This window comes from Centropristis striata, chromosome 15 (genome assembly GCF_030273125.1).
Source record: "Centropristis striata isolate RG_2023a ecotype Rhode Island chromosome 15, C.striata_1.0, whole genome shotgun sequence".
Lineage (NCBI taxonomy): Eukaryota > Metazoa > Chordata > Actinopteri > Perciformes > Serranidae > Centropristis > Centropristis striata.
In genome coordinates this window covers 28,439,669-28,452,314 of record NC_081531.1, presented here as the reverse complement: position 1 = coordinate 28,452,314, position 12,646 = coordinate 28,439,669, and the positions used below count along the sequence as shown (strand labels likewise).

General features: G+C 41.7%; 1 protein-coding gene across 1 annotated transcript in view; it reads left to right on the top strand.

Annotated features, from left to right (window-relative positions):
* Window positions 1–9,794, top strand: part of scaf4a (SR-related CTD-associated factor 4a) — a 10,353-nt gene extending 559 nt beyond the window's left edge. The window contains exons 2-19 of the mRNA XM_059351957.1: window positions 1,227–1,310; window positions 1,440–1,484; window positions 1,574–1,735; window positions 1,876–2,008; window positions 2,227–2,363; window positions 2,479–2,667; window positions 3,565–3,650; window positions 3,775–3,859; window positions 4,173–4,349; window positions 4,532–4,605; window positions 4,733–4,923; window positions 5,129–5,229; window positions 5,641–5,754; window positions 5,857–6,013; window positions 6,229–6,359; window positions 6,724–6,877; window positions 7,243–7,398; window positions 7,518–9,794. Of these exons, the coding sequence (XP_059207940.1) occupies window positions 1,227–1,310; window positions 1,440–1,484; window positions 1,574–1,735; window positions 1,876–2,008; window positions 2,227–2,363; window positions 2,479–2,667; window positions 3,565–3,650; window positions 3,775–3,859; window positions 4,173–4,349; window positions 4,532–4,605; window positions 4,733–4,923; window positions 5,129–5,229; window positions 5,641–5,754; window positions 5,857–6,013; window positions 6,229–6,359; window positions 6,724–6,877; window positions 7,243–7,398; window positions 7,518–8,704 (3,363 nt within the window). The 3' untranslated portion in view covers window positions 8,705–9,794. The remainder of the gene's footprint in view (window positions 1–1,226; window positions 1,311–1,439; window positions 1,485–1,573; window positions 1,736–1,875; window positions 2,009–2,226; window positions 2,364–2,478; window positions 2,668–3,564; window positions 3,651–3,774; window positions 3,860–4,172; window positions 4,350–4,531; window positions 4,606–4,732; window positions 4,924–5,128; window positions 5,230–5,640; window positions 5,755–5,856; window positions 6,014–6,228; window positions 6,360–6,723; window positions 6,878–7,242; window positions 7,399–7,517) is intronic.
* The last annotated feature ends 2,852 nt before the right edge of the window (window positions 9,795–12,646 follow it).

The following is a 12,646-nucleotide window of genomic DNA, read 5'->3' as shown; positions in this document are numbered from 1 at the left end:
TGCATACAGTGTGTTTGTTTGGAAGATGTCAGGCCAAGTTGTTGTGGGCCTGATGGATCACGTTAAAGCTGCTGTGCCAGTCATGAAACACAGGTCAAGTCTTCTCATAGTGTTTGTGGTTCTTTGATTTCTGCTGATGGTCATTTTTTTAATGTAACAGTTACTGAGGCTGGGCCTGCTGAGACTTAGTGGGATAAACAAACTCGTATTAGCATCATTACAACTGGATACTTGTTTATTGCACAAGTCAATCGTTTATTGCTTCGAGCAGTTTTTCCTGGTTCTTGAAAATGTCTTGCACTTTCATTAGGAGTGTCTGTCTGCCACAGATGCAGAGAAAGAATTTGTTGTTTATGGATGTACATATTTATACATATGTGAGTGTATACTTCACATAGATGTTAAATGTGCATGAGTTTCACTGGTGCAATAACATTATCTCAAAATAATGAAAGAAATGGCCTAATGCACCACACAGCTAAGGTGTTAACATGTCAACTGCGAAGTGTATTTATATGCAATTTCTGTGCATTGTGAGGATCATTCATATCATCATTTCTAAACAAGCCAAATGTATCCCTTGAATCCCTGATGAGGAAGTATCTGCATGACTCTATAGCAGATGTTAAAATGAAAGTGGTAAAAAATAAGGAAGGAAGATTTCATGCATCCACTCTTTTGCATCACAATAGAGTATAATTTATTTATAATTCTACAATTCTACAATGTCATTTAGCAGATGCTTTTATCCAAAGCAATGTACAAATCAGAGTAAATACAACACAAGCAAGGATGAAGTCAAGAAACATAGCAAGAGTAAGTGCCGTGGGTTCAGTTTGAGTCCATTAGGGCACAAGTGCTTTTAGGTTGCAAGAGCGGTCAGTGTGACACTTGTCGTAGTCATCAGTGAAGATCAAGAGTGAAGGTGTTCAGTAAAGAGTTGGTCTTCAGTCTCTTCTTAAAGATTGAGAAGGACTACATAGAAAACAGAGGTGATGAAAAAGTCCACTTAATCAACCACAGCACCACTCTCCAGATCAACAAGTGGCAACAGATATAAGATCAGTACTCCACTTAACACATCACATGAAATCAAAAGCAGTGGAGTAGAAGTGATTGGTATCATCTCTGAAACTCCTCAAGCACTGTCCTCTCTGTGTTACTTATTTTTCTTCCGTCTTATGATGCTCCCCATCTCACTCATTTATCATCTACTCTGTCTCTAGTTATTCTCGTTGATGGACTCCAAGCCCCCAATCTCCCGGGCAAAGATGATCTCCATTACAAAATCAGCCATCAAAGCTATGAAAGTAAGGATGAGTTTGGCATTCCTTTGTTTTGAATGTCACTTACTAATATGATATATATTTATATTGTATCCCTTATTTTTGAGCCTATATCTAGATGATAAAATGCCTACTTGCTTCTCTCTTTCTCAGCTCTACAAACATGTGGTCCAGATTGTGGAAAAGTTTATCAAAAAGGTGAGACAAGTCTGTCTAAATTCAGCTATTGCCTGTTTCATCTCACCAAACATGAATAAAATCTGTTTTTTTCCTTCTGCTCTCTCCAGTGTAAGCCTGAGTACAAGGTAGCGGGCCTGTATGTGGTAGATTCCATTGTTAGACAGTCCAGACACCAGTTTGGATCAGACAAGGACGTGTTTGGCCCAAGGTTCACCAAAAACATAACAGGAACCTTTGAGAACCTCTGCCTTTGCCCAGTAGAGGACAGGGTAAGAAAAACATAGAACTGTTATTTCAATTCAATTTAAAGGGTCTTGCCCAGTCAAATGACAAATGCCATCACTTAAAACAGCTTTCTGGTATCCCATGCCCTTCACCTGTTTCATTGCTTTGTTATTTTTCTTTGTAGAGTAAGATTGTGCGGGTGTTGAACCTGTGGCAGAAGAATGGGGTGTTTAAGATTGAGGTTATTCAGCCTCTCCTGGACATGGCAGCAGGCTCTAGCAGTGCTGCTGCACCCTACACAGGCTCAGATGACCCAGGTAACTTGTGTGTTTGTACACATGATGCAATGACCTTAAAATTGTTTTTAATTTTTGTTCAGTTTGATCAGCACAAATTTCTAACTGCTGAGTTGTTCAATACACTTTTTTCAAATTTATAGTGCATAAAACCGTTTACTGTTGATGTGCTGCAGTACCAGTATGGAGGCATCTGTGTGCAGCTCACACACATGTTTATGCTGCGTCTCCTCCCTCAGGTTCTTCCCCACCTCCAGCCAAAGAGCCAGTTACTGCGGTAACGACAAACTCCACCATGCCATCCACCACTCAGCTGCAAAACTCTGAAGCCTTTGCTGCTGTGGCACAGCTCTTCCAGTCCACACAGGGTCAGCAGGTGTGTATATACCAGTGCAGACCAGTGGTTTTAACTTTGAATGCAGTAATTTTGCTTTGTTTACTCTCTTAAATCCTCATTATACTCTTTTTTTCTCTCTCACCGGCATATTTAGCTTCAACAGATGCTCCAGAACTTTCAGCAGCACCCTGTGAAGCATGACACCAACACTCAACCTGCTGCCCATGCCCACGCCCAGAATGTCACCCCTGGCCTGGGCATGGTCCCTCCGCAACCGCCCATGGGTGCTCCGCAACCGCCTCTGCCCACCCAATCGGCCCAGCAGAAGGCAGCCTTCGACAAGGTAGCATTACGTTTTAGTAACGGTTATATGTACTCTGAATAGCTTAAAGATGTGACTGACTGTTTAGAGGCTTTATAGGACAGTGCTTGATGTATAAGGCCCCGTTTACGCGAGGACGCTTGCGGGTAAAAACGACAAAATATTTTATCGGAAGTGCCTTTCGTTTAGATGGTGACGGCGTTTTGGGGGCTTAAAAACGCAAAAATCTGAAACCACCTTCCAAAGTGGAAAAGTTAAATACGCTCCGCCGTAGGGTGTCTGTCTACACTGCCAAGACGCAAAACTCTGCTCAGATTTGCTCACGTCACGTATGTGTTTACGTCACATACATGCTCCAGTACAGGAAAATAAACAAACGTGCGATTATTTCCATGCGTCGGACCTTCAAGCTGCTCTGGCAGCTCTAATAAACGTACAGGACTCTTTCCACCAAATGTACAGGATATGTACAGATAGTATTAGTGAACAGAGAAGGATCTGTAATTACCTCTATCACATTTTGGATGCAGCAATTGGTGGGAGGCGAGCCAGGCGGCTGTGAACGAGACCTGGGAGATCTAGTGGATGGTGGATAACTTTGTGGAAGGAGTAGCTGATGAAAATGTGTGGCGTGAAAACTTCTGCATGCCCAAAGATGCTCTTATGGCTTTAAGTGATGCTGCCTGGCATGCATACAATCGAATTTCACACACTTTTGAGTCACCCACCGCATGCACGCAGATTTCCTCCCGAAAATGCTCGTCTAAACGAGGAATAAAAAGTGAAGACGCGACGCCACTTTTGCGTCTTCTGTTCAGACCGTCCCCGTGTAAAGGTAGCCTAAGTCATTTAAGGCTGTAGAAGCTCATGTTAAACATAATTTGTGTACTTCTCACACTAATTACTTTTCTCTCTTAGAAATTGCTGGATCGTTTTGACTACGACGATGAACCAGAAATTGGAGAAGAGGCAAAGAAGGATGAAATCTTATCACAGCCCCCCTTGTAAGCCTTTTAATTTAGTGCATATAATACAGCAGCTCTGCAATGCCAAGAAGTGGGAAGCTCTGATTTTAAATATAAGCTAAAAGCTTTGAAGCTAATGGGATATTTTTTTTTATCTTAACAGTATGCAGCAGCCTCCAGCCTTTCCACAGCATATGGAGCACTTTAAACCACAGATGATTAATATGATGCAAGACCTCCCACAGCAGGTGATATGTGCAGATATTTATAATTTATAAATATAAATAACTCATTCCAGTCAGTCCATTATTCTAATTATTTGATATTTGTTTCCTTTTAATTTTTACACTAAACTTCAAAATGGTATCATTAATTTCCTGTGACTACAGCTATTTTAGTCTGTGTTACAACAACAACAGCAACCTTTCAATATAATTAAGTAATACTTATTTGGACAATAAAAAAATCTGAAAATAATACATGGGTATGGACCAAATTCATTTTGTATTTGTTTTTTTTGTGTTGTACATGCCCAGTACTTATTCCAGTTGTCTTTCTCAGGTCCCTCTCCCTCCTAATGGTCAGCTCCAGGCTTATGGTGTACCGCCAGGACAAAGTTTCCCAGTTATGATGCCTCCTATGGGGCATGCTTTGCAAGGACAGCCCCTCCCTGGTTCTGCGGGTCCTCCAGGCTTCCCAGGGGTATACCCCCCCCACAATGCCGCCCAGCAACAACAGGTAGACTTAAAAATAGTACAAAGGATATGTCTAACAAGTCATTTTAGAGTAAATTAAATTCATAAAGTACACTTTCAGTAAATTCTAATATTTGCGTTAAAATTGAAATCTGATGCCAGCTCAATATGAATATTAAAATACTTGCATCATATCATAATCATGCCTTTTTCATACTGTATCAGGATTTGTCGATGGACATGGACCGATCATCTATGAGGGATGGCAGACACGGCCGGCGATCTAACTCAGGATCCAGGTAAACATCTGAAATGGGATGTGATGTGTCACACTGAGTTTCTGTCCCAGCACTGGAAATTGTTCCGCAACATTTTTTTGTTGCTGCTTATTAGTGCTTATTTGCTTTGTTTGTTTTTTCCCTCCAGGTCTCCAAAGCGGAGGAGGTCGCGGTCTAATTCCCGTACACGACGATCCAGGCACAGGCGATCGCGCTCCCGCTCCAGAGACCGGCGTCACCACTCCCCACGCTCTCGCTCTCGAGAGCGCAGGGAGAGAGAGAAAGAGAGAGAGCGACGGCAGAAAGGCCTTCCGCCACCCAAGAACGACACACTGAGCAGTGAGTCATCATCTATTTATGGTCATATTTGTTCAAGTAGATGAACATGGAACTGAAATTATCTATTTGATGTGTGCAGTAAGTTGTTTGAATTGATTCATATGATTGAAGAAGGTCAGAGAGTTTTCAAATATTTTTCCTCCCTTTGACTCAAAGTGTTTTTTTTATTTCTGAATTCTTGTTATCTTTCCTGTGTCCTTTTCAGTTTGCAGTACAACTCTCTGGGTGGGTCAGTTGGACAAGAGAACACAACAGCAAGATGTTGCCTGTTTACTGGAGGAGTTTGGGCAGATAGAATCCATCAATGTAAGTGGACTGATATTGATCAGTTACGCTGATCCTTCTGCAACCACATCCTCTGTTTTGACAGTGACATTTGCTAGGCTTGCTGCAGTATGAAAGAAAACTAATTCAGTAAATTTTTGCATCAGTGCTCTTGTTTATCAACAAAGAAAACTTGCCCTGTAAGTGTTTCAGAAGCAGGTTGCTTTGCCTGTTCTGCAATTGCGTCTCAGCAGGTGTTTCCTAACCTTAAATGGAGTGAATGCTATCATTTTTACAGGAAGGAAACACAATTTGAAATTACATTCAATTTGGTGGAATTAATCATAAAGTGAAAGTGTCTGCAGCACAGCATAGCAGGAGTCAGATATTATTAACTACCTACATGGAAGTCACAATCTTTTTTTCCTCACTTCTTTGTGTCATTTTGTTTAGATGATTCCTCCACGTGGCTGTGCCTACATTGTCATGATACATAGGCAAGATGCCTTCAGGGCTCTACAGAAGCTTAGTAGAGGATCTCACAAAGTGAACCAGAAAGCCATCAAGGTTAGTGAGCGACACAGGCTGCTGCTTGGTAAAGCACATCCAACAAAAAAAAAACGTAGAATGGTATTTTTTAAATCACAAGTTTTCTTTACTTCTTGCCAGATTGCTTGGGCTTTGAACAAGGGCATAAAGCCTGAGTTTAAACAGTACTGGGATGTGGAGCTGGGTGTCACCTATGTACCGTGGTCCAAAATCAGAGAGGCTCAGTTGGAGGAGATAAAAGAAGGAGGAGTATTGGATGCAGATACCTTATCGCCAGGTAAAAAGACTGACGTGCACAGACACATTAGGAATTTCTACAGACAAATATAAAGACATACAATGCAACCATACATAGTTCATGTTGGGAATCCAGTTAGTTACACACAATAGCTGGTGCACAAATTGAAATAAGCAACAGAAACATTGTGTTATTGATATAATTATTGGCCTGTCTGCTTTTTAACAAGTCTGAATCATGCATGTCTCTTCCAGAGTGGAGTGGAGCCAGGAAGGCTCTTGGCCTCCTGGAGGAACTCACCCACAATGGCCGTTCGGAGCCACAGCAGCCTGAGGAAACACAAGTAGTGTTACCTGTGGCAGCTGCAGCTGCTCCTCCTGCACAGGTAAACAACAGCTGCAAGATGTTACCATTATAAACTCTTTGGATCAGAGAAGTTATGAAAGACAGTTTTGGTGAAATTGCAGTCTGAAACTGTGATTAAGCGTTTGTGTCTGCTTTTCCTTCTGGGGATCTATGCAAATGTATGTATGGTACTCAATCTGAAGAATAAACCAACATTTGAAATAGTATGAAAAGCTGGTGTGACACCTGTCCCATAAAAGTAGATATGTTGGCATAGATTAGATGATTTTTATTGTAGTTGTCTGAAGTTACTTAACTCTTGTGTTTCTCTAGAGCGTCACTGGGAATACAACAAATAATTTTCTTATTTGACGTCTGTAGTAAATCCTTTTACATTTTCTCAGGTTCCTCCAATGCAGCAGCCAATGGTTGGTGTGGGTTCTCTCCAGCCTCCCGTCTTTTCTGGTCCCATAGGCATGCCTCCGCCTTCCTTCCCCCCAGGCGTCCCCCCTCCTCCTTTCATCAGACCTGGCTTCAACCCCATGCAGATGCCTCCAGGTAGCACTTCCTTCAGCTGCCATCAAACCATTTCTCGCTGGCTTTCATTCAGTTTCTCTCTCTTCCTGACACAGGGCTTTTCTCAAAGGATGTTTTTCAGTACCGAGAGCAAGTCTTGCAGTATTTTATCGCTCCCTTGTGTTTACGTACGTTCTCTGGTGTCACAAAGGCCTCATGAAATGATCATCATGAGTAATTACTGAAATGTTACAAGAGGAAAAAAATTAGTTGTCTTTTACTGTAATATTATTGGTAAACAATGAAACGGTAAAGTATTAATGTCCAAAGTCCACAACTACTGACTGCTGTTTACACACCAGCCCAAACAAACTGAACCTTAACTCCTTTCATCCCTCTTCTCTCAGGTTTTCCTCCCCCAGGTGCCATGCCTCTTGGTCCCCCACCTCCCTCAAAAGGTGGAGTGGAAGACTCGCCTCTGGATCCAGCGGTTTTGGGTAGCAGGAAAAGTGACGAGGTCGCGGAGGGTCACAACATCTTCAACAACCAGATGGGACCTCTGGGTTAGTCTGAACTTTTCACCAAAGTGATGTGTTGTTTCTCTTTCTGCTCTGCTGTTATTCACTATTTATGAAAGTTGCGTTAAAATGGAAGTTTTATTTTGTATTTGTTCCCCCACTAGGTAACCAGTTAGGCGTTCCTCCAGGTGTTCTTCCAGGTGGACCTCCAGGTGTTCCCCCAGGAAACATCCCACCTGCTTCTGGTGGTCTGCTTGGAGCTCGGCCCGGTATAATCCCTCTCCAGCGTCCGCCTGTTCCACCGCCACCACACATGCAGCGTTTCCCTCCACCTCATGGACCACGACCCCCTCACCCCAACATGCCACTTCTACCCCCACAGATGATGCCCAGAGGGCCACACCCTCAAATGATGCACCATGATGCCCCTCCACCTAAAGGAGGCTTTGGGATGCTCCCTCCTCACAACATGAGGGCTCCTTTCCCTCCACATGGGCATGGCCCTCCTCCTCAAGGTCCTCCTCCACCGTTTATTAGACCAGGGGGACCTCGTGGCCTGGAAGCGCCAGAAGAAATGGATGGCAGAGCTTTCAGGGGAGACAGGCCTGGATTCAGGGACAAAGAGCCAGAGAGGGACAGGGACTGGGATCGCGACAGAGATCGAGAGAGAGACAGAGGTTTTGGAGGTGGAAGGCGTCAGTTTGGTGATGGAGGAAGGGGAGGAGGGGGTGATAGAATGGATGGGAGGGACCGACTAGGAGGCTGGCAAGAAGACGGAGGAGATCAACGGGGAGGGGGATGGGAGAGGGACAGAGATCGTGATAGAGACCGCGATCGAGACAGAGACCGACGGGAATGGAGGGAGAGGCGAAACAGCCTGGACAGGGACAGGGAGCGAGGGAGGGGTGAGGATGGGGAGAGGGAGCGAGGGAGGGGAGAGGGAGGAGAAAGAGGAAGGGGAGAAGGAGGGAGTCGAGAAAGAGCGAGAGGAGCCGAGGTAAAAGAAGGCGACAGGCCAAGGCGGTCAGAACGACGCGAGAGGACCACGCGTTGGGACAGGGATGATCGATTGGCCGAACTGGAAAAAATGGACAGATTTCGGACCTCAAACAGCACAGAGCAACCTCCTGTGACCCCCGTGACCCCTGTGGTTACAGACACCAGTGAAGAACAAAGTGTGGAAGCTTCTGAACAGAAGGCAGAATCTGAACCTTTAGCTCCGTCCTCAGAGGTGACTGCTGCTGCAGCAGAGCCGAAGCCCTCTGAGCCCTCTGAGCTCTCTGAGCCCTCTGAGCCCTCACCTCCAGTTCAAAGTGAGCTCACAGAAACAAAAGAGGAAGCAGCATCATAGACTGGCTCACTGCTGCTTCAGCCACAGACTGCTGTGAAGCACTGAAAGATTAAAAAAGGTGTTTTTCACGATGATGGTCAACCTCAACTCCTGGCATATGAATTCTAGCTCGTCACAGTTTGTCAGTTAGTACTTGACAGTTTCTGGGCAGTCACTCACGTCTTGAAAACAAACATGTCCCACACGTGTTGTCAAACATTTAAAACTGTTATTTTCAGACTTTTAATGGTCTTCCTCAAATTTGGCATGCATTTCTCTAAACACATGACCACATGAAAATCAGTTTGGGAAAATGACTGTAGTTAAATATTGGCTGTCAACTGTTTTCCCTGTAACTTGTTTGATTGTAAGAATGAATGGAGTGCTTGCACGGTACCCTAGCTTGGTCCATTTTAGGTTAATTTGAGTTTAGCTTTCATGTTTTTACTCAAGTTGGTTTGAAAACGGAGGAAACAAATGACTTCTATGACATAAGTTTATTTTTTACTTATTTGCCTTATCTCTGTGATAGCAGGCACTCCTCAAAATGAATATGTTCATTTTTAAACATTTTTTAAAATATGTCAAACACTGAACATCTTCTCACTCAACTACACTGTAATGTAGGTACAATTTATTTGTCTTTGTTGTTTTCATCTAATCTCTATATACGGATATCTGCATATTAATGCAGATTCTGTAGGCAACAAGAGGCAAGCCTAGGCAAGCATCCTGGTTTCTGTCCAAATAGTAATGACCAATCATGTTTGAGCGGGTTTTGTTGGATTGCAGGTAAACAGTCCATGTGGAGGGCAGATGAGGTGCAATGCATTGACTGAAATATAATCTCAAAACCCATGGTCTATCATCTGTATCTACATTCATATGCAGATATTGGTTTATAGAGATTGGCCCTAAAACAATGACAAAAAGTATTAATTATCAGAGTGTAGGCAATGACTGACCAATGAAAGAGGTAAGCAGGGCCAGGATATCAGCTGGCTACAACAGAACTCCAGAAATATCGTCAGCATAGTCCTTCATCACCAGACCTATAAAGCTTTTTCTGCCCAAATGATCATTCTTGGATCAGGTAAAAAAACAAAAAACACTCCAGCTTGTTTGTATTTCTTTAAACCTATCACTACATTACAATTGTAATGGGCAGTACAAAGCCCAGGATGCAGCTGCAAAATAGATTGCAGAGACAGATACCTGATGGGTTCTGAGATTGGTTTTCCTCTCATTTTGTGTTTTAATGACAGCGCCTTGCTACAGGATCACAGCCAGGAAGGTGCAGCTTGGAAAAGACAAGGGTGGCCTTAAATCTAATCAAGTAACTTGTAGGTACTTGAATAGAGAAGAAAAGGTACAAATTGGGGATAAATTGCACAGAGAATTAGGCTTTGTACTATGCCCACACAAAATGTTGAGCTCTTCGTTTCACCCTTTGAACCACACTTTAATTCAGGCAGAAGAAAGAGTATTGAGTCCTTCTACCAGACACTTGGTGCACGTTTACTGGCAAAAACCAATATCCATGGGAAAATCCACTTGCAATACATGGTTCTACTCACGTTTTTATGTATTCTACTAGTAGTGTGACTCTGGAGACGTATCATATTTTTCTATCAAAGATATTTCATGATTTTTCAATTAGCGCCACAGTCAGGACTAATATTTTTGTCAAGCTGCATTAACATAGATGGCATGTTCTCTCAGTATCATTGCCCAGCATTCTCGTTTGTTTTAACTTCGCTTGGCTTCACTCTTAAAGATCAAGCAAAACCAGTATGTTGGCATGGCTGTGCATCAGTGTGGAGTTGACAGTGGTCTTTGATCATACTGTACTTATCCAGATTAAGTCTTTTAATGCTTTCTTTGTGCATTTAACAATTTTATTTGGGTACAAAACAGTGTGAGGAGCTCAGAACCAAGAACTGTGGCATAATCAAATATATTTTGCTAAACAGGCTGTGACTGATAAGCCAAGAGGCATTTCAACAAAACATGCAGAACATTAGGAGCAAAATTAAAGGTATGTCCAGTTGCATCATGCTGTCTCTGCTGGAATACATAGGAAGGAAGGTTATTTTATAATAAATGGGCTTTGTTTTAGAAGTGTTAGTGATCTACGTGGAGAGGTATTTGTAAACTAAATTAAGAATGAATACATCCATTTACAAAGATGTCCATGCACCAACATGAGCTATTCAAAACTGCTGAAAACAAACAAAAACAATGACTTTTTTTCCCCCCAGTTAAGTGGATTTTCATTTGTTTTTTGTTAAATTTGTTGACATTCATTTCTTTTAAACTTGTCTACATCAAGATAGAAGTAAACTCCATTGGATTTTCTAGGATCTGTGTACATAGTGAAACATTTTTTCTGATGTCTACATTTCAGACCCATGCATAAATGTGTATATTTTTATTTTCAGTTTAGGAATAAAGTAGACATTTTTTGTAGATCTGACACAAGTTTATTTTTTAAAATATTGCACTCCACAAAAATGTAAAAAATTCAGGTGCCAGCTTGGATTTTTTGAGCATTGTGTATCCACAAGTTAGCTGGCATTACCATAAGCTTTATGTTTATGGTGGTCTTTTTCCCATGTGTGGAAAGAAGGGGGTAAATTCTTGGATCAGAAAAGGTTTTTCTTTATTTGTCTCATGTAAGCTAGTCAAACTCAGATGTAAATTAGTTTGGCCACATGAAAATACAAAATTTAACCCTGTTGCTGAATTCAGTTTTGTCTTCGATGAACACAGTCTGTTTCATTGCAGCCAAACTTAACAATTGAGGCCCAGATTCTGCAAGACCAACTCTTGTTCTTGATCATTTTAACAAAAAGGCACCTCGTGCAAAACTGAAGTGATGAAATGAAGAGTTTTGCTCGGGACACACTGCTGTAAATATGCTTGTATCACTGATGATTCAAAGGTGTAATGGTAAATGTTGTTTAATGATTTGTGATTCGTTTATCCGAGAGAAGCAAAGTGACATGGAAGGAACAATAGAGGCCTCTTGCTTTAATGTTGTTTTTTTTAAAGACTCCTAATGGTTTGAAAGTTGACAGATGTTTCTATGATTTGTTAAAAACACAAAATACGTGGACATAAATCTTCAATATTTCAGCCAGAGGAAATTGTTTTTAATAAACTATTTTTGTACCAAATCATTTTTCTTGTTCAAATGATATTCTGTGCTTAACCCATGCTCAACTGTCGACACAGAATGTGTTTAAAAAAATATTTCCTGCTAAGACTAAGACACCACACAGAAAACGTATTTGTTACTTAATGGAGCTATGCATACTACGCAACACTAGAGAAAAAGAAATGAGTAGATATCAAATGTCCAGGGAGTCCCATGGAAGAGGACTGTTGACCCTTTACTATTCATGATGAGAGGAACCAGGTAAGATTTTAATCAGTTTAAGTATAGGTCTCAACAACAGAAAACTAACGTGACTACAGACTTTCCAGCCTATACAATTATTTCCATCCAAGGTTCATCTTCATATGAAAGACCCATCATTAGGGCTTTAAATAAGCTTTGTGTGGCGGACTGGATCAAATAATTTATGGTTGCTGGGACAGAAAAATGTGACGCACTTAATGGGTTGCACAGGAACATATAACATGATGAAATATTTTCTTCAAAGCATAAGACCTAAGCCCCCCAGTATAGGAGGGATGATGCAAACATAACAATAGGTTGTGTATTTTTTTTAACTGCAGTGTAATTCTTAAATAACTGACATTTGTAATCGCAAGAAGAAGAAAAAAAAATGTCATTGGGCCTGATGTTATTCAACTTGATCAAGTTTGCTTGTTGAGAATTTGTCCGCCTGCTTCTTGTTTTATGGTCACTGACCAATCAGAATTTGTCATTTGACTTTATTGGACTCTGATTAGCTGTTTGTGGTATACGCCCCGCCCACCAGCCTCTTACATAGG